At 49.0% G+C, this 21,445-nt stretch overlaps 1 protein-coding gene across 1 annotated transcript in view; it reads right to left on the reverse strand.

Annotated features, from left to right (window-relative positions):
- Positions 1 to 1,895, reverse strand: part of COL27A1 (collagen type XXVII alpha 1 chain) — a 146,300-nt gene extending 144,405 nt beyond the window's left edge. Inside the window, exon 1 of the mRNA XM_064727415.1 lies at positions 1,342 to 1,895. Coding sequence (XP_064583485.1) covers positions 1,342 to 1,397 — 56 coding nt within the window. The 5' untranslated portion in view covers positions 1,398 to 1,895. The remainder of the gene's footprint in view (positions 1 to 1,341) is intronic.
- Positions 1,896 to 21,445: the final 19,550 nt, after the last annotated feature.

Here is a 21,445-nt window from a genome sequence, read left to right on the forward strand (position 1 = left end):
CGCTGCAGAGCGCAGCCCGTGCCCTCGCCGTGTGTGACACGCTGCTCCTGCTCGCTCAAAGGAACCTTTCTCTGCCTGCTCCCCCCTTGGGGCTGCTCCCTTTCTGACGCCAGACACCCTTGCACGGTCCCAGGCGGTTCTCCCAGACCGTGCCCAGCACTACAGAGGTGTAAATGCGAGATGCTGCAGCTACCAGACACGCCACAGCCACCGCCATAAATAAATAAATAATTATTTTTAAAATCCCAAACAAAACCCCCACACTGCAAGAACCCCAAAGCGCTGAGATTCAGCCCTTGGGAGTATATAAACACACAGAAAACTTGTCAAGGAGAGCAGTTGCAGCTCCTGGGAAGGGCTCTGCGCTCTCCGTGTGACTCCACACACACAGACTGAGCCTCCAAAGGGAGCTGCACATTCCCCATCCACCCCCGGCTCTGGAATGGGGTGGGTGCAGCAGGGTGACCCCGGCCCTGGAGGGGGGCTGCCCCCAAACCCCCCGGCCCCGGTGCCCCTCTTTGCCCCATCTCCCAGCCCAGCCGGGCACAGGGATCCTGTACACAACTTTTTCAAACTGCCAGGCAGAAGAATCCCAGCCTTTCCAAGGGAGTGTCGGTAAATCATCAGTACATCCGACAACGCAGCCAGCGGGATTAACCCTTTGCGGGATCCCGGGAAAAATAACAACAACAACAACAAAACCGCTACCAACAACGCGTTTAACAATGAAAACAGTAAAATCCGGTCCCGGCTGTGGCAGGAGGGGGACGGGCAGGGTGTGCGCCGGGATCCTTCCATGCACGGATGGAGAGGGAGCCGCGTTTTGTGTGTGCCGAGCACATGAAGAGCGCCGAGCCTCAGCCCCCCGGGCTCTCCCAGCTCCCGCAGCACCAGCCGTGTCCCCGTGTCCCCAAAGGACAGGGTGGCAGCAGCATCCCCAGGATGCTCCCAGGAGGGGCTGGGACCCCCCCGTGCAGGGTGAGGCTGAGAGGGACAGCAGATCCGCTCCTGCATCAGCCTGGGGGCTGCAGGGGCCTCCCGAGGCAGCCCCCGGGGCTGGGAGCCGCTGTCTGTCCCTGTGCTGGGTTTGGGGGTGCCGGGGGGCTCCTCCTGCCCGTCCATCCCCGCACACAGCGCAGCCTCATTCCCCGTGCCCCGCTCCGCAGCGTGGCCTCCCTGCCCGCACAGCCCGTTCTCCCCTCCAGAGCGGGAGTTTTCACATCATCCCCTGGCACAGGAATGTCTTCCCGCAGCCCGTTCCCAAATCCCTGCGGCTCCCCGGCACCCCCAGCCCGCCCGGGATTCCCTTCCCCAGCGCGGAGTAGCGGAGTTTGTACTCACCCCCTGCCTGCCGCTGTAGCTCTGAGTCTGGAGACCGGCTCTGATTCCGGCTCCATCACGTTTTAGTGCATTGTCTCTTTCGGGCAATTTTTGCGGCAATCCATCAGAAATCGGGGGGTGAGGCGGTTTGTGGGTACATCCTTCCCAGGAGCTCGGCTCTGTGCCTCGCTAAGGGGTTCGGCTGTGTCACAGACACCCCTGGCCCGGACGGCTCACTCCTTCCTCCTTCTCTTCTGGGTCCTTTTGCTTACACAGATCTTTTAATCCCATTTAACTCCCTCTCGGCAGACTGCAATTACCTTGGAAAAAGGAGAGAGAACACAAAGTACACTCTAGGAAGCCAGGCTGGCCCATGGTCGCTGGATTTCTTGTCTTTTTTTCTCCTCTCCTTATAAATAGTGCAATTTCTGTGATCTCTGATTCCCAAAGTCCGTGATTTCAAGTGTTTTCTCTTAGCTGTTACATTTTTTGTTGTTGGTTGGTTGGTGGTTGTAATTATTATTTTTATTTGCAATGCAGATGTGCCTCCCACCCCCCAAGGATCTCTCCTCTGGACTTAGAGAGAAGAGGAAAAGGCAGATTTTGAGAAATGAAAATTATTTAAGGATGTTCTTACTGCCTCTCTCTGCTGCCCTCCTCTGTAATAGCGAAGCATTTACGAGAAATTATACAAAATAAATAAATAATTTGGGAAAAAAAAAAAAGAGAGAGAGAAGAGAAGAAGAAGAAGGAAAGAAAGAAAAAAAGAAACTCTTTTGGCCAGAAATGCAGGGAAAGAATTGAAGACCCTGTCAGGCTCCAGAGAGGGAAGCACAGGCCTTTCTGCTGATGGAAATTGCAGCCCCCTGCACTCACCTGTCCAGGAGCCCCAAACTGGCCTTGACCCACCTTATGAAGTACCTGCCATGGCTTTTCCCTTGGGATCTGCGCTTGGTGCAGGCAGCTGGGAGCCTCTGGATGGGACTCAGGCTTGGAGGAGAAAAGTCCCCCATGCTCCTGTTCCCCTCCTTGAGCTGCTCTGCTTCCCCAGGGCATCTCCAGAGCCCCGAGGGATGGGATCTGCATCCCAAAGGGCAGGAATGGGGCAGTGAGTTTCCCTGTGCGAGCTCCACCAGAACAAGCTGGATACCAAATCCTCTTGGCCAGCTCTGCCAGGAGAGGGGACTTCCACATGTGGATAAAGCCTTCATCCCTGCTTCCCCTCCTCATCCAAAGTCCCACCCAGCCAGCCCTGGAGCCACCGGCAGGTCCCTGAGGCAGGTGAGGGACAATGGTGCCACCTCTGCTTGCACCCCTGGGTGTCCCTGCCCTGCTCCTCCCCTGCCAGCCCCTCTGCCTCGGGCACTTACTCTGCAGCGAGCTCAGGGGCCGAGCAGCATCTCCGTGCAACCCCATGGCCCTGGGCATTCATTGTCCCAGCAGCTCACGGCAATCGCTGCTTCTTTAAAAATAATAATAACAGCTAATTTTTAAAAAAAAAATTAAAAAAAAGAGGAAAAAAAAAAGAAAACTGAAACAAAGCCCCTTCCTCCCTCCTTGCCCTTCAAGGTGTCTCCGGCGCCGCCAGCCCGGGAGAGGCGGCCGGGCTGAGGGGCCCGGGGCCAGCCGGGGCTCTCTGGGCTCCCCCCAAATTCAGCAGATAATCCTTCCCCGGGGCTGGCGCGTCCCCCTCGGGCCGTGGCCGCACTCGTGGGTCATGGATGCTGCGGGGATCCGGGAGAGAAGGGCGGAGGGACATGGATGTGAGAGAGGTGGGAGCTCTGAGGCTGCCCTTGTCCTTTTAAATAGCTGCGGCCCGGGGACTCCGCGCTGGCGGGGGTGCCCCAGGTATCCGGTTTCAGCAAACAGCAGCTAATGAGCACAGATCCAGCCTCCAGAGGGGCAGGATCAGCGCTGCCGCCGGGCAGGGGGGCACCCCGGGCACTCCAGAGCAGGGCAGGGCAGCGCTGAGGGGCAGGGCCTGCAGGACAGGGCAGGGGACAGGGCAAGGGGTAAGGGACAGGGCTGCAGGGCAGGGGACAGAGCTTCAGGGTAAGGGAGAGGGCTGAAGGGGCCACAGGACCTCCAGGGCAAAGGGATGAGGCAGCAGGGTAAGGGGACAGAGCTTCAGGAGTTATAGGACCCCCACGGTAAGGGGACAGGCCTGAAGGGGCTACAGGACCCCCAGGACAAGGGGACAGGGCTGAAAAGGCTACAGGACCCCCAGGAGAAGGGGGCAGGGCTGGAGGGGCTACAGAACCTCCAGAGCAAGGGGACAGGGCTGCAGGGTAAGGGGAAACGGCTGCAGGGGCTACAGGATCTCCAGAGCAAGGAGATGGGGCTGCAGGGTAAGGGGACAGGGCTGCAGGATCCCCAGGACAAGGGGACAGGGTGCAGGGCACAAGGCAGGCCCTGCGAAGTGCTGAGCACCCAGCACAGCCCCAGAGCCCAGCGTGGCTCTGCCATCGAGGCTGAGCCACCCCAGGGGCTCCCTCCACAAAGGTGCTCTGTGTCTTACTGCATTATCCATCCCCTGAGATGGGGAAGGGCTGGAGCACCTCACAGCTGGGCATGGGCATTAAACTTATCCACTCCCCATGAAGAATACATTGAAAATACACAAAACACAGCCACAAGCAGGACCCCACATTGACCCACCAAGTACTTGAATTTGAGGCTAGAGGAGAGTGATGTTACATCATGTTCAGACCAGAAAATTCAAGGACCCACTGGCCTGACTCAGCAATGCAGGCTTTACTCAAAAACCTGACCTCAGAGCATGGCCAAAAGTTGAGGTTTCCCCCATAAATCAGATCTCCTACATGACATCTTCTGCTCCCATGCATGCCAAGGGCTTCTCTCCCTTAATGCATATATTTGGTTTAGTTGTGCTTGCTTGCTGGAGCTGTGGTTTTCCATCTCCCAGTTTCTATAGAAAGAAGATTTTATTCATACCTTTGCTCTGAAGCATCTGCATTTTGCTTCCTTTCTCGCTGTTGCAGATGAAGTTTTAAGCAGAGACAGCAAAAAATTTGAAACAAGCAGCGTTGGGACTATGGTTAACTAACAGCCTCACAGTTCCTCTGTCCTCTACAAAACCTTCTCAGAAGGGTGCAGCTAAGTTACACATCCTTGTCAGAAATTCCTATTCACAGAAAAATGTGTCTCAAACCCCTCTGAAAGCCCAGGAACTCAGATGACCCAAACAGTGCAGCTTTGAGGACTGTGACTTTAGGGACAACAGGCAGTGACACAGCTTGTCAGAAACACCATAAAATCTCTATTTTTCTTAGCTATTTTTTCCCCCAGCTGTTCTTTCCATGTTTCTCAGTCACACATTCCTCGCTGAGAAACATATTCTAGCCATGCTGAAGTGTTTAAGATAAAGCTTTAATCAATTAAATAAACCTCCAAGTTCACATAATTGTTGGTTAATCCCTCTCCTGCTTATTTCTACCTTTTCTCTCTTCTGAATACAGCAAATATTTAGTAAACTCCCTTTCCCTCAAACAAAACCAAACCCCACCCTACTTGAAAGGAATGAGGCCTGGCTTTTTAGAGAGAGGGACAAAAAGGAAAGGAAAATGATGTGCTGCATCTTTTTGCACAGATTTATCCAAAGTGGGTAGTGGGAAAAGACTGATGATGCTTCAGGTCCACAGCATCTCACCAAGGACCACCATAAAACTCACTGACAGCCTCATCCTCAAATCCTCTGCCCACATTTGCTCCCATGAACATTTTCAGACCAAACACATGCCTGAAAGCTTTGCTAGCACGAAGACATAAATGTATCCCAGCAGTAGGAAAAAGGGAATTACTTTAAAACAAAAGGAAACCCAACATTGCTGAAGCCAAGACTTGTGCCAAGTGAATTCAGGTTCAAAAATTAGACCTCATTCTTCAAAAAGAGAAAAGCCACAACATATGATCTGAATAGAAATATATTTAGCAGATTTATTTTTCTTCCCTTCCAAATTTAAATAGAAGCCATTTTAAAACACTGAATAAACTGAAATAAAACAGCATAGCAGTGAAATGAGAAAAAGGAAAAAAAAGAAAAAAAGAAATTGGAATTGACTAGTTTAATTAGTCAAAAAATAAAAAGTACAGGGGAGGAAGAAATGCCACCACACAACATGGGGGACAGGGAACAGAACTCTTACTTTTGATGAAACACACTCAAAAAAAGCAGCATGTCATTACAGCCTGAATAAATACAGCACCTTAAACATTCCCCCCTATTTAGCCACTTGCCAGAAGAACCAGTACCCACCTCTGCTCAGGAGCTGCAGCTCGGTTAAGCATCAAGGCTCTCATTAATGTAGTTTTGTCTCTTTGCTCCTCTCAGAAAAGTGTGGAGGCAGCTGGAGCCAGGGCAGGCAGTGTCACAGTGCCCTGTGTGACACACTGAGCCCAGCTCCACAAAACAGAGAAATCCCAGCCTAACCTGGACCTACCAGCCCTCTTTGGCTTGGCCTGGAGCACAAGCTGAATTACACTCCAGTCATTTGCACCTCTGCCCAAGTCCAAAAAGCATCCTGGATCCCTCACTGCCCCCAGAACTCACAAGGAATTACAGGGATGTGTTTGGATATATTTAGATAAATACCCCATTCAGGTTTCAAACCCGTGGCATAACCAGGCAGAAGTGAAAACCGCGGCACCGGAAAAACTTGTGGGAGGGATCAAACAAACAGGCGAAGGAAAGGTGGGATAAAGAGCCTTTCACTCCCTGCTGGGCTGGGGATCCACGCCCAGCCCGGAGCAGGAGTGTCTGAACTTGGAGCAAAGGGAGCAGGGTGATGGTGCCAGCTGGGATGGGAGAGCTGTGCAGGGAGAGCAGGGCTGTGGGCACGCCTGGGAGCCGGCAGGGACAGGGGATTCACCTGGCACAGGAGAGAGGGGCTGATCCCAGCCCAGACAGGGGCACAGCACCCCGGCAGGGCACAGCACCCACCAGGGCACAGCAGGGCTGATCCCAGCCCAGACAGGGGCACAGCACCCCGGGCACAGCAACCCTGGCAGGGGCACAGCACCCCGGGAAGGTACAGCAGGGCTCATCCCAGCCCACACACAGGCACAGCACCCTGCAGGGGCACAGCAAAGCACATCCCGGCCCGTACCCGGGCACAGCATCCAACAAGGGCAAAACAGGGCTGATCACAGCCCAGACACGGGCACAGCACCCCGGACAGGGGCACAGCACCCTGGGCACAGCTCCTGGCAAGGCCCAGCAGGGCTCATCCCAGCCACACATGGGCACAGCAGCTCTGGCAGGGCAGAGCAAAGCTCATCCCAGCCCCTACCTAGGCACAGCATCCGGCAGGAGCACAGCAGGGCTGATCCCAGCCCGCACATGGGCACAGCATCCCTGGCAGGGCCCAGCAGGGCACAGCAGCCCTGGCACAGCACCCCTGGCACAGCAGCCCTGGCAGGGCCCAGGAACGAGCCCTGCTGACTCAGCACCCACGCTGCAGCATCAGCAGCCTCGGCAGCAGAGCTCCGGGCTAGGGCTGATCCCTGCCTGCCGGGCTGGCACGGAGCTGTTTCTGCCAGAGAGGCCGTTTCTATCCCTTTTTACCCCCACACTTGGCTGCAGGGCTCTCTCAGGTGTGTAATTCCCTGTGTAGGATTTCCTAATCCCAACATGAGTTTTCTATTCAGATAATATGGCACTTTTCACATCCATGGGCTCTACTCAAATGACTGGCACTAGTTCAAGCCCTGGATTAAAGTCTTCTCTACCCTGTAGGGACATGACCATGAGTAGAAACCTGCTGAAGAGCTTCATTTGCCTGCGGAGAAGTCTCACCATCCACGGCAGAAGCTGGCCCAGCTGGGATCTGGTCAATGGATGCTCCTAATTTGGTCTCTCTGGCCTCAGCCATCACTGCAAGTCAGGAGGTTTCTGCAGAGGAGCAGAGCATGCAGCACTCCTGGTTTTGGGGTTTGCTGTTTGACAGCTATTCATGATCCAAAAGCTGCTGTGGGTTGTGTTTCTCATTCCCAGTGCACTGTGGAAGGTATTAATTATAGAGGAGATGCACAGAAAGCTTGAAAATCACGGATGTAAGAGAGTTGGTGCTCAGTGTTATCCCCCCTCTCTACAGCCCTCCTGACAAAGCCATTCCTGTCCTGTGCCACCGCTGCCGCTGCCGGTGACACGTTTGAACTCCTGCAGCCTTTTGATGTAAAATGTTTTAAATTCTTTTTGGGAACACTAAAGGCTTTTGTGTCCTGGCCCGTGCTGTGGGGATGCCACGTGTGGCAGAGACTGATCTTTCTGTGCTTTCCAAGTGCACCATGTCACACGGGGCTGCCCAGCCGGCCGGGAGGTGGGAATGGCTGTTAATCATTAAATGGAGCCCTTTTCCATGGGAATGAAAGGGAACACAATGCAGCCAAACCCACCCTTCCCATGGCAAGGCTGCCTGCTGATTACAGCTCTGTCCTACCCTCCATGGAGGTATTTGGGGAGCTGCAGTTTCACAGGATGGCTGTGAGGTGATTGTTCAGGTCAGCCCCGACAGGGTAATGCATCACCAGGCTCTGACAGGGAGATATTACAGCTCCTAAACCCTGGCTGCCTTTAAGGTATCAGGCAAAGACTGCCTGGTTTTGTGACATCCCTTAATTTCCCTGTTTGTCCATGTGCTCTTTCTGTTTTAGGACCTATTCAGTCACTGGTGCTGGTGGAAAACACAAGAGAATCAACACCACCAGCCAGTTTGGAGCTGTGTTCTCCAGCCTAAACACCAGCCCAGGGCCTGTGGCACAATGTGGGGATCCTACATTTGAACAGAATACCAAGACCTGTTTCCCCCTTTTACCATGCAGGGAAAAAATAATTCACCATGAAATGCCCTGCGGGCTGCTGCACAGGAGGAGCAGCTCTCCCTGCCTGGGATTTGCTGGTTAAGTGCAGAAATGCATCAGCAAGCACAAAGCACTTTTCCCACCAGTGTGCACAGGAGTTTGTTCATGCCATGGGCTCATGGAGACGCTGAGAGCTGTCCTGGGTGAGTGCAGGTAACATGAGCTCTCTAAAGACACAGCCTGTCTGTCCTTCATGAAACAGAACCACCCTGAGAGTGCCTTCCCCCTCAGCAGAGGAATCACACCAGCACATTAAAGTGCCTGCTGATCTCAATAATTCCCTGCACATTAAGGACAAAAGGACAACTGCATCCTGTGGCTGCTGCTGCTATGACAGCAATTTACCATGGCAGGGAGCACACAGCAGTGTGTCGTGGCTCAGCCTGAATTCTGCAGGTCACACAACCCTTATGATTTTAGGCAGCAGTGCCCAGTCCTGGTGTGGTCTGACAGAGTTCTGGATGTCCCAGTGACACTGGGGCAGGTGTGGCTCAGTGCCTGTGCCACAGCCCTGCACCCACAACACACAACTGATGCAGGAGAGATGAGTCTGACCTGCTCTGAACACTCTGGACAAGGATTTGGGAGCTGCAGGCAGCAAACAGGGGAGGTACAGGCTGTGGAGGCACTCCAGGTCCTTCTGGAGCGGGGATGCTGTTTGCTCTGGGGATGAGGAACAAGCCTGAGGGTGAGAACACAGTGCTGGTGGCAACTGGAGCTCATGAGCACACCCAGGCAGCCCCAAGGCAGAGTTCAAAGGGAGATGGAAATCAGCACAAGATCTTGGCCCTGTGTGCTACAGCACAAGTGCCTGGGACAAAGGTTTTGTGCAAGACAGAAACTAAGCCTGAGTCAGATTCTGAGTAGTTTCAGTGGGAAAGGGAGAGGGGAAAGAGCTTAGAAAACATCAAAGCAAATGCTGGTCATGACAAAATGTTAGGGTAATACTATTTAAATCCAAAAGGTAGTTTTTCTACTGTCTAAGCAAGATATATTCTTTGTTTCCCACTGCTGTGGGAAGATAATTCTGTGTCCTGTTGCTGGGCAGGCCTGTGGGAGCAGTTCAGGGAAATCAGACCTGCAGGAGGAAGCTGAAATGGAAATGAAAGTCCAGGCAAAGTGGAGGAAGGGTGAGACTGGGCAGATTTGAGATGGGAATTTCTTGGGCTCCACCCTGCGCTAATGACAACAGAGGAGCTCCTTCAGCAGTGACAAAGATGAGGCAGCCCTTGCACAAACACATATTAAGAAAAAGCCTGTACTCTGCTACATCCTGAGATATCAACACCAAAAAGAAACTGCATTTTGGTTTGTGTGATCAAGTTTTAAGATACGACCCAGCCATATCACGAAATTGCTGAAGCCAACCTGAGCCACAGCACTGCTACACCAGCACCTCCTTGTGCAGGGTGCTGAGCTATTTCTGTGAGCAGCTGCTGTGATGAGAGGAGCTGAGGCTGCACAGAGGGTCTGTCTGTCTGTCTGTCTGTCCACTCCTTGGTGCTGGGGCAGGGCCAGGCAGCTCTGCCCTGCCTCACCTTGCTGGGGCTCACACACTAACCCAGATCCCAGCACGGCTCAGGTTTGCCTTTCACTGCTCCAGTGACCTGCAGGGTGACCTGAAGCAACTCAAACCACTGCTTTTGTGCCATTATTTTCTTGTCTCTAAAGTGGAGCTTGTGATATAGATCACCTCATGTGTAAAGAGGTGTAAGACCCTCAGACAGCAAGCACTGGTGTTATTGCTGCACTATGAGTTGGCAGCAGCCCCTCAAGCAGCAGCAAGTGTAAATCTGTTTCCAGTTCTACATTCAGCACAACCTGCAGATGCACAGTTCATTAGAGACTGCTTGGGTTTTTCTGGCTGTAAAGCCCTGTGTAAAAAATAAATAATAAAATAAGGCTCTGCTGATTAAACATGCAATTCAAATCCTGGAGCAGAGCAGACAGTTCCTGGTGCTTTATCTGCACTGGCTGAAATGCAATCTGTGCCACTCAGAGCAGAACAATGCTGGATTTCTTCATACTTCACTCAAATTGTTAACACAAAAAGCAGAAGCACAGCCCATTTCCACAGAGAAGGTCTCTTCTGACACACTCAATGTGTTAACCCAGGGTATACAAACCTGCTTCAAAGCTAATAGGCTTTTTTTCCTTCCTGCAAACACACTTCTCCACATCTGCACACTCTCACTCTCTCTACTTCAACAGCAATAGTATTTGGTAAAGCTCTCCAAACTGCAGAAAGGCTGTATTTACTGATGTTTGGGTAAGAACTAATGAGAGACCTGGTTGTGTCTCTGTTCCCAAAAAAAAAAAAAAATCAAGTCAATAAGTCAATATTTATACACCCACTGGTGAAATAAATCCTGCCCTCCCCAAGAAGAGGGAAATAAAATGAAGTGATTGAATCAGGATTTCGTGGAAGGGGACTTTGTTTGCTTATTTGTTTTCAGAGTTTGGGATTTTTAAAAAAATTATTGTAATTTGAAAGCAATTGTACTGTACAGAGCCCATCAGAGCAGCTTCACAGAGAAGCAAAAAAAAGGGGGTGCAGAGTGGTGATCCTTAAACGTCCAACCCCACACCATTCTGTGACTCTGTGTTCTGTGATTCTGTAATATTTCAGAAATGTAGCCAAGTCCTCATTTGCAGCATCCAGAGGAGCCTTTGTACAGACCAGATCAGGACATTTTTATTCCCATTCTCCCAGAATCTGTGGGATTGAAGATCCTTGTCACCAACCAGAGTTAGCTCAGGGTTAAGCTCTACACTCCAAAAACCAAGGAAAAAAAATGCTGTTTACTCCCCAGTTTCTTAGAAAACAGTAAAATCCCTCTTCACATGGAACTTCTCATTTGTGTGCCATCAGCAAACTTTTCCACTCAGCACAGGTAAACAATTTTGTGTTCTATCATTGTAATCTCCCTTCAGAACCAGCCTGGACACCTTCCTTGCTGCTGTTACATTGTTTTTCTCTGATTTTCTTCATTATGAGCTAACATTAAGCAATTTCTTGTTTAGCTTAAAAAGGGCAACTTTCAATCTCATTCTACTACTCAGTGCATCTTGAGATGCTCCTCTGTGAACAGCTCTGCCTCTTTTCCCACCAAACCCCACATTTAGCACACAAACTCACTGCAAAACTTGCATTAATCAGCAGAATGAGAGAAATGAGACTATTTATATTTCCCATCTCCAAAAGCCTTGAATAAGCAACAATGTTCTGCTGATTTCCTTGCCAGTGGCTGTGCCCCAGGCAGGGAGCAGGTTCAGGATTTGCACCTGACCCTCGTTATTTAAAGGCCAACAGTCATTAACTGATGTGGGAAATGAGGCTTTCCCCTCTGCCTTCCTCAAAGCAACACCCCAAACAGACATCACAAAAAAACCCTCACTTTGATGTCCCTAAAGTGCCTTTCATCACATCCCAAAAGCACTTTGCAACATTGCTGTTGGTGATCCTTGATTCATCACCCCCCCAAGCAGCTTTCCTCAATTCCCAGCTGATGTACGGAGAGCTGCAGGCACAGAAAGGGTTAATTCTGACTCTCTGGGAGCTGCATTCACTGCCCCAACTCCAGAAAGTGAACCCAGACCCTTTGTGATGGTCCCATTGCCATCCCAGGGGGAAGCAAAGCAAGGAGAGCCCAGGAATCGCTGCCCTTGACCACTGGGAGCTGCAGCAAAACTCCCGTCCTGTGCACAAACCAGCAAAGGGACCTTGTGCAGAAAATAAAGTTTCTCTGTATCCTTCACCCCTTCATCTTCAGCTGGCTTTTACTTATTTTTCCCTGACATGCAATTATTAAACAAACTAGCTTCTGGGTAAAACTTCCCCCAAAGTAGTTGAAAGACAGCAAGAAATGCCAAGATTTCTATTTCCCTCCTTCTTTAAAGGGGAAAATAACATTAAATTTAAATATTTGTAAATGCCACTGATTAGCATTTTATTTTATAGCTTTGATTTTAAAAATTATTTCTATTTTTCAGCCCAACAAAGACCCCCTTTCCCCGTAGCGATGCTAGGAGGGGACTCTGCTGAAAATTATAGATTCCAGAGTTTGCAAGAGAACCACAAAGGCTTAATTATAGTTATTGACATTCCAAACACCCACTGAAGGCCTAATCTTCCCTTGGCCAGAAATAACCACAAAAAGTGAAGGTAGAAAAGTAACATCAAGAGCTGGATACTGCAGTGGGGACAGAGAGGGGACACTGATGGGCTGGTTTCCTTGGGGGGATTTATCCCCCATAAATCAGGGATGCACAAAGTGCCCATTTCTCCAAGGAAGGACCTGGAGGAGCTCCTGTCCCTGCTGTGGGATTCAATCCCTGTGTTCTGCATTTTTAATGCATTTGTGCTGCTCCCAGACCACATGGGTGCACCCCATCCCCCTGGGGACCTGTGGCAAAGGTGCTGGGTGGGAGGAAAGCTTTTCAGAGAGAGGTGTGACACTCCTTGGGATGAGAAACTCCTTGGGATTAGAAATCCCTTGGGATGAGAAACTCCTTGGATTAGAAACTCCTTGGATTAAAAACTCCTTGGATTAAAAACTCCTTGGATTAAAAACTCCTTGGATTAAAAACTCCTTGGATTAAAAACTCCTTGGAATTAGAAACTCCTTGGAATTAGAAACTCCTTGGGATTAGAAACTCCTTGGGATTAGAGACTCCTTGGGATTAGAAACTCCTTGGAATCAGAGACTCCTTGGAATCAGAAACTCCTTGGGATTAGCAAATGCCTTGAGTGCTGTCCCCCATCCCTTCTGTCCCAGGCTGTGCTGGCAGATCCCCAAGGAAGGGTGCAGCAGACTCCACACCCCAGCAGCTGCAGCCACATCAAAGGCTGAGCGCCTACAGAGATGCTGAAGGGGTTAGAAAAGGTGCAGCATCCCAGGGAGCCTCCTGAGCATCATTTCCCTCTGAGGGCTCCTGGGTGTGCCCCCGTGGTGAGGCTGAGCACACTGAGAGCAGGGCCCTGGTGATTTGGGGGCTGCACTGCTCACACAGAGCCCCTCAAACCACAGCACGAGCTTGTGACAGCCTGGCAGAGGCAGGAGCAGCCCAGGGGGAGGCAGCAGCAAGGACCTGGGTCATTGCCACGGGCAGAGACCGAGCCAGAGCTTGGGAGACAAAGCAGAGCCCCCTGCAAGAACCCAGCCTGCAGGAGCCCAGGAAATTCCTCTGGCTGCCCCAGAGGATGGAGCCCCAGGGGGCTCAGAGACCTTGGCACAGAGCCCAAGACCCCTGTGCCTTTGATTTAGCCCTTGGAAAAAACAATTACCAATCTTATATGAAGAATTACAAGCCACAAAAGTTTAAGTAGAATGATAGTTAATTTATCACAGAGTGAAAAATAGATTTTTTGGGGGTTTTAGAATGGGGGTTCAGGGGACAAGATGGAGGAATCTGGGCATGTCCAGCCTTTCTCCTTCTTCTTGGCCTCCATCTTCTGCTGTGATGGTGGCACTTTTTGGATTGGTTTAGAGCAGAAGCTCACTGTCTAACATAGGTGATAGGTCTTGGGAAGTTACTGTAAATATTGTACAGGTAGTTTTTAGTATAAAAAGATAACACCACCTTGGGGGCAGGCAGAGTGCCTCTGACTGTCCTGCTGAGGAGACCTTGGCTGGACAGGAGAAAGAATTTTATAGACAAGATACAATAAACAACCTTGAGAGTGGGAAATGAAGAGCTCTGACTCCTACTTTGACTGCCAGGCTGGGAAAAGAGACTTTCTGACACATCTTGGGGTCACTGTGAGCAGCCAAAGCCCCAGCCCAGCTCCTCTTGCACTGCCCCATCAGGGTCAGTCCCTGCTGCTGTCCCCACAAGGCCAGACTGTTTGCTCAAGGACAGGGAAAGTTTTCCCCCTGGGCTGCCTTTGCTCCCCATTCCCTCACCACCAGCACTGCAAGGAACAACGGCCCCACCACAATCCCCACTCAGACCAGAGCGAGGGGTCCATGCAGAACCCTCAGGGAAGCTTGAGGAGCTGTAGGAATAAAGTGCTGAGTGCAGGAAGGTGTTTCACACCCATTCCCTGCCCCTCTCCATGGGGCTGTGGGATCAGAAGGTCCAAGGGAAGGTGGAGAGACCAAGGCTGGGCTCACTCCATGGGCTGTGTGGGGCATGAGGGTCATGGCTATGAGGAAAGCAAGCTCAGGCAGGCTTGAATCCCCTCCCCTTGTGGTTTTTCCATCAAGAGATGCTGCCTTTGCCCTGGCACTGGTACCTGCAGCTCAGGGCAGTGCCCCCAGCCAGCAGCCAGTGGGATTCCACCCCTGCTCCTGTCACCAGCCTGGATGGGAGCAGCTCCCCAGCCCCCCTCAGGGCAGACAAAAAGCTTTTGTGACAAGGGGAAGGTCGGGATTAACCCTTTTCTGACCTGCAGGGCATGTGCACCCAGGAGATTTGTCACTCAGCATCGTGGCCCTGTGCCCATCCGTGCCCTCCCTGACCCTCTGAGGCACAGGTGGCACCTGCAGCCCCAGACACAGCCCAGAGAATGATGGAAAACTGCTGAGGAAAGGAGACTGGGAAGCAGAGACATCCCAGGAGAAGTGTGGTACCAACACAGATCCCATGGTTACAGCAAATGCTTGGTGCTCCCATTCACAAAAGTGATCAAATAAATCTCCTTAAATCCAGAGGAGAGAAAGTAAATGGAGTAAAAGCTAAAATTGAGCAGGCTGGTTATTGAAAACAGCAGTATTATACTTATTTGTTTCTCCTCTCCTGTGCACCAGCTTTTGTCCACTGAATAGCTACAGAATTCACTGGCATTATTCCTAATTTTACAATGATTTGGAAGAAGAGGAGACAAAGGCAAGCAAACAAAGCTAATTGCCTTCAGTGTTTTGTTTATCTGGGTTTTGTTCAGCCAAACAAAGAGGACGTTCAGGTCCAAGCTGACTGTGGAGCCACAGATCTCTTTTGCTTGGCTGGTCTGTTTCAAAACACAGTTTGCAATTTTGGCATCCAGCATCTTCAGCAACCACCACTTGACGCTACTTTCTTATCTCCAGCTGGTCACTATAGAAACTCTGGCCACTCCAGCCACCATTACTACAGATTAATCAACCTTGCAAAGCCCCTCCAAAAAAGCAGGAAGTCCTCCATGAGCCAACCCCTTGGTCATAAAAAGAACAAAGCCAGCAGGAGATTAATCACTGGATGCTATTTCCAATCCTAGCAGGACAAGTCCCAATTTTAATAACAAAGCTATGCATTGTCACCCATCCATACCAGCAGCCTTTTGTTCTTGGAGCCAGGGAAGAACATGCTGAGCACAAATGTAAATAATATGGCAAGGAGAGCATGCTGCTGGCAACACCCCCCAGAGCAGGGGCTGCAGGAACCACAACCAACCAGTTCTGCCAGCTCTGCCTGCCCTCCCTGCTGCTCACATTTCCCAGCGCAGGCTCAGGGAGGCACAGCAGGATTTCCAGGCATCAGGCAGAGGAGAAAAGCAAGGAAGAGGAGTCTGGGAAAGCAAATCCAGCCTGCTGTGGTTGCTGCAGTTGTTTGAACACAGATGTGCCCAGAAATGAGGTTTCCTGTACCTGTAAGGCCCCAAGAGAGGCTCTAAGCAAAGATCCCCAGGTGTGGGAAATGTGCTGGTGAGAAACAGTCCCAGGTGTCCCCACAGGTCTCCAAAGGCTGCAGGTGGGACCTCAGAGCCTCCAAGGAGCTGCACAGAAGAAAAAGGAGGTTCCTGACAGTGTCACCTGTCCCAAAGTGCCAAAGCCAGCAGGATGCAGGGCTTGGGAACAGCCTGTGGTGATCAGAGCATCAGCAGCTTGGTTTAGTCCTTGCATTTTCTCAACCAAGGAGCAGGATCTGTTCTCTGTTAGTAATTCTTAGCTGTGTGCAAGAATAGAGGTTTCCTAGAGCTTGGGAATGTGTGTAACATTTTCTCATTCAGAGGAAAAAAAGGTGTTGGCAATAATTTCTATTTCTAGAAGGAAAAATGAAAAAGCAAAGTTTGAGAGCCTTGCTGTGCTCACTGCCTTGAACACCTTCTTCAAAATGATTTAATGCTTCAGGTTGCATTGGGATCTTGGGAATAATTTGTAAAATTTAGGCTCCTAGAGGTTTTTGTGTTTCTAGAGCACCACAGGCTGCCCTGTGACATGAAATGAAGGGTGAATTTGGATGAGCCTTTTGCTGTGTCCAGGGCAGACAAGGAAAAGGAGCCTGACCTGCTCAAGCCTTGTTGCTCAGTAACCAGAGCTGCTACAGTGCTGACTCTACAGGAATTTGCCATTAATCCTTCCAGCTCAACTATAAAAAAGATGCTTTTAAAAAAATTTAATTAATTGATATGATTATTTTTGTGTTTGCACAGGCTGCTCTCAGAGTGGGCTCACAAGGAGCACAGGAAGGTGAGAAACAAGGAGAAGCCAATGCAAACAGTTTGGGAGGGACCCTCTGGAAACCAGGCAGGGTTCAAAGCTTTCCCTTTCAAGTGGCCTTGACTCTCCTCACATCAGAGAGGGAGCACAGAGGAACTGGGTCACTGAATCAGGGAAAAGTCAAACCAGCAAAGCTCAGCTGAAACCCCCAAGGCTGGTGCTCCACAATCCCATTTCCAAGAGGAGAATTCCTGCTAAACTTGACTGAAAGGTGAGCAAGATGGGCTTTAAATAAACCAAGGGGGTGGAACACATTAAACCCTGCCCAACTTGATTTTAAATATTGAGGAAAATGAGAAAGAAAAATTAGGTGCAAGGCATTGGATCACCAGTTCCCCATTTTGCACTGGGATGGAAGCCAGGAGGGGAAAGGGGAGCAGCAGCCCACTCTAAAGTTTTGTTGAACTCAGACCTGCATTTGCCAAAGGGATTTAGGGTCCTTGGTTAGCTTTAAGGCACTTAAACCCCAGCTGTCAGTAACAGAGTGGAAATTAAACTCTTAATCTCAGTTTGTAAACACAGACAGGGGCACACAAATGTCAAAGACTTCAAAAATGACTGGGTCAAGATGCTTCCACTTTTGTAACTCTACTCGTGATACCAGAGAAAAAAAACCCTATTTCCAAAAGCACTCCTCATCTGCATCCAGAAATTATCCTATTGATAGCAAAGGGTTTCCTACACCAAAAATTAATAATTAGATACACTAAAATGTTGCCAATCTTCTCTATTTATCCCTTACTTTTTTTCCTTCTGACTGTACAACATTGATAAAATGATGCTCAGTGTTTAGCAATCAATCTTACAATTTGAGATTCCTCCTTTTTCTCTTACAGGCACAAAAGCACAGTGCTTCAGCACAAGCTCAGGTCACTGTCATTTCCAAGATTGTTGCCAAGGTGATGCTCTCTTCCCTCCTGACAAATCACCCCCAGAACAATTGGATGCTCTCCTGGTTTGACTGGTGTCAGGGGAGAGGGGCAGCGCAAGAGAAATTGCCTTGAAAATGCCTTGGCTGGGTTTGGAACATCCCTGCTCCTGCAGAATTTCTACATTAGGTTAAATATCACCAAAAATGCTTAAAATGACTGTTATTTAAATAGTATCAAAAGAAACATTCTGATTTCTTGATTCTTTCCTGAAGCAACCTTAGGAGCAGCCAAAGACATGGACCAGCTGAGGTTTTTTTGCACAGCAGGTTTTTAGTGCACTGAGCACTAAAGGAAATTCTCATTACAGCCTCTTCAGGCCATCACATCACAGGGATTATTCCCTGTTTTCACATCAGCATGGCAGGCCTTGCACACATCAACCATGTGCTGAAGGGAAAAAGTTCCCACAAATCTACTTTTTTATTTTTGGAAAGGGCCTGACAGGACCATCAGCTTCTATCTTTGTCCCACTCTCCTGGGGAAAACCTCATTCACAGCCAGCAGAATTTTGAAGAACACCAACAAAGAGGAAAACAAAATCACTAAAGTATAAAGACAGAATTCATTCCAGCATCACAGAAGTTCTGGTGTGGGGACAGCAGGGATGCCACAAAGCCACAGACACTCACTGGACCTTCTGCAGAGCTTGTGATGGAGCTCGTGGCCTCCCCACAGGTTCACTGATTGTGGAGGGAAGCACAGAGCTCATCCATGGATCCTGCCCCTTTGCACATTCCTCCCTCCCTGCTCCAAATTAGGGAGTTTCTGCTCACTCAGCAGAAATTGGACTGGTTTGCTTTAAAAAAAAAAAAAAAAGAAAAAAGGCAATTATTAACCTCTGCTTTTCTACTTGTGTGCCAGGTGAGAACAAGAACAGAAAGAAGAGAGGTAGAGTTGGAAAGTAGGGGAACCTCCAGGCATCCAACTTCCATTGCTAGCAAAGGTGTGAGCTCTAAAATCTCTGTGGAGCTCCAGGTTCCCCAGCAAGCTTCTTAAGAAAATCACTAGAAAGCTTCACTCTTATCCCAGAAATCTAATCCCATCCTTAAACTGCAAAAACACGAACCTGTCTTTAATTATAAAGGACTGTCTCTTGTTAGCAGTTGGTCCTAAACTTGCCATGAACTAGAAAGGATTAAAACATTGTCCAGATTAAAAAAGGCATAATGCCCCAAAGGATTATTTTATGGACTTAATATTTCATTACTTTAGCAGACTGAAGTCTTCAGACACAGGGAAATGTTTCAGGATCCTCCTCTATTCCCTATGAAAGCAAACTGGAAGTGGGACTCTCACTTTGCCAATATCTGATTTTCTGCCTTTTCTATCTCCACGACAGGGACAGCCCGGGCCCTGCTGGGGACAAGGGGACACCAGAGGGACACAAAGGCTCCCAGGTCCTCCTGGATAATGAAAGCTTTAGCCATGGGTGCCCCCTTGTGCTCTGTGAGTAACTCAGCACAGCGAGGGACTCAAACAGAACCCTGGAGTGGTTTGGGTTAAAAACTACCTTAAAGAAGGAAAAGAACCCCTTCAGAAGGAAAACTGAATTTCCAGGGGGTTTGATTTCACGAGCAAGGCCAGGCTGGATGGGGCTTGGAGCACCCTGGTCCAGTGGAAGGTGTTCCCGCCCAGCAGCAGGATGAGGATCCTCATCCATGGATCTGGGTGAGTGTCACCCTGGTTTTTTAAGATTTTCTAAGCCTTCTGATGTTGACATTCTTGTAGTGAGCTTTCTCACACGCTTTCTGCAAATAACTCATTGTCTTGCATTCCTTTATGGAGGAGGAGAACGTTGATGGACTGTTGGTTTGTCCAGTGTCATTGGAGAGGTGGCACTGTCACTCTCCAATCCACTGCCACTTTTGGAAATCTATAAATGTTGGAGTCAGAAAATAAACTTCCCTTTCTCCTTCACCTTGAGAACAGTGGTGTGAGCTTGTGTTCTTCCGTGTCCTACAGTGACAGATGAGTTTTAAGGCTCTCCCAGCCCAAACCACTGCACAATTCTGTGTTCCAGCTGCTCCCTGCACACCCTGGGGTGGGGATGAGCCGTGTCCACGCTCAGCCAGAGGCAGGAGCACACGGGGGCTGTGCCTTTCTACCTCATGTAAAACTGCCTTTCTACCTCTCTCTCTGCAGCATCCTTCACGCTCTCTGGCATTTTGGCACTAGTAGAGATGGATTTTTCCTCTCCCACTGCTGGGGGCTGTGTGTCTGTGCCCTGCTGTTCCTGTCCCTGCCCATCTGCCCTGCCCTGGATCTCAGACAGGGGCAGGGTCACTCTGCATCCAACAGCAGCCACTTCACTGCTGAGCCTCAATCAATACTGTAATGGGCCTCATTTTCCAGCTTTTGATCAAAATGCCTTCAGAGCAGCACATCTACAGATGCTGCCTCTGGCATTCCAAAATAAGCAGGAAGAACAAGATAACCTTTGTGAGGCTTCTCTCCCTACAATCTATAGCTGAATCTACACAACCTCATTTTGGTTAGGCTGGTACATGGGAAATGAGCAAAGCTGGATGTGAAATGGCTCCCAGCCTCTCAATTTGATTATTATCTTTTTTGGGAAGGCATGGCAGTTTCTTCATCTTTAAGGAGATGAATGGATATTTTGTCTCTGGAACCCTCCCACAGTGTACAGATTCAACATTTGAAGTCCAAGCTAAATTTAGTTGTGAGCAATTACAAAGTCAGAGGGTCTGGCTTTGGGACTTAAAAGAATACAAAAATATATAATTTATTACAATATATAAAAATATCATAAATATATATTATAAAATATTAAATATTATATAATATAAATATAATATATAATATAATTATATCAATTTTTACAATATGTATTTTATTTATTTAAATAAATAAATAAAATAAAAATATAGAAACACTCTAAACTCCACTATTCTTCTGATGTTTGAATCCCCCAGTACAGATGTCATGGAATTTTAGGTTGTTTTTATAATTTATTCAATATTAACCACACAGGCTTATTTTAAGCCATTGCTAAAAAAAAATAGTATTTTTTCCAAGAGTCACCTACAAAGGTTAACTCTGTTGAATACAGATATTAAAATGTATTATTATACATTTATAATATACAGTTATTTATATCTCATTTCCAAAGCTACTGCATGTTTACATGGCTTTGGATGCTTTAGGATTTGGCAGAACCTGACCAGGATTCATTGCTTTGGTGCAGAAGGTGCAATGAGGAGTTTTGAGATTCTAGTTTCCAGATCCTATCAGTAAATACCATCATCCCTTCAGAAACATGGAGATGCCAATGGTAAAGATTCCCAGTGGTTTGTGGCAGAGCCAGGCTGTTCTTGTAGCCAGCACCAGTGCTGAGAACAGACAATGGTACTCTGGATGCCATAAAGGCTCAAGTATTTAATGTTGAACCAAAACTTTCTGATCAGTTTTCAAAGAAAATAAATAAAATTTCATATTTTCAGAAAAAAATATGAAATGGGAAAAGGTAATGCTTCAGTATTCAAAGGCTGTGGAAAATGTCCTGGGTTTGCTTCAGCTTTTCCTTCTCCAGCTGAAATGCACTCAGAGTTGGGCACGACTCACAAATACCTTTGGTTGACCTAAAGTGAACAACTTTTAGCATGTACATAATTCATCTAGGACTCCTTGCCCAGCTCTGAAATTACAAATCTCCAGGGTGAATTTCACAGTGCCAGTGGACAAGCAGCACCTGTGGGGGGTTATTATTTACTGCCCACACACAGGACTCTGGGCCTGCCTCATCCAGAGCAGGATCATGTCCCTGGTGCTTTGGCCTCAGGTGAGTTCAATTCCCAAGGCAAAGCTGACAGCTAAAGCACCCAGAATTCACATTTATTTGCATCTCTCCTGTTTAGTGAGGACATCAAAGCCACT

Source organism: Zonotrichia leucophrys, chromosome 17 (genome assembly GCF_028769735.1).
Source record: "Zonotrichia leucophrys gambelii isolate GWCS_2022_RI chromosome 17, RI_Zleu_2.0, whole genome shotgun sequence".
Lineage (NCBI taxonomy): Eukaryota > Metazoa > Chordata > Aves > Passeriformes > Passerellidae > Zonotrichia > Zonotrichia leucophrys.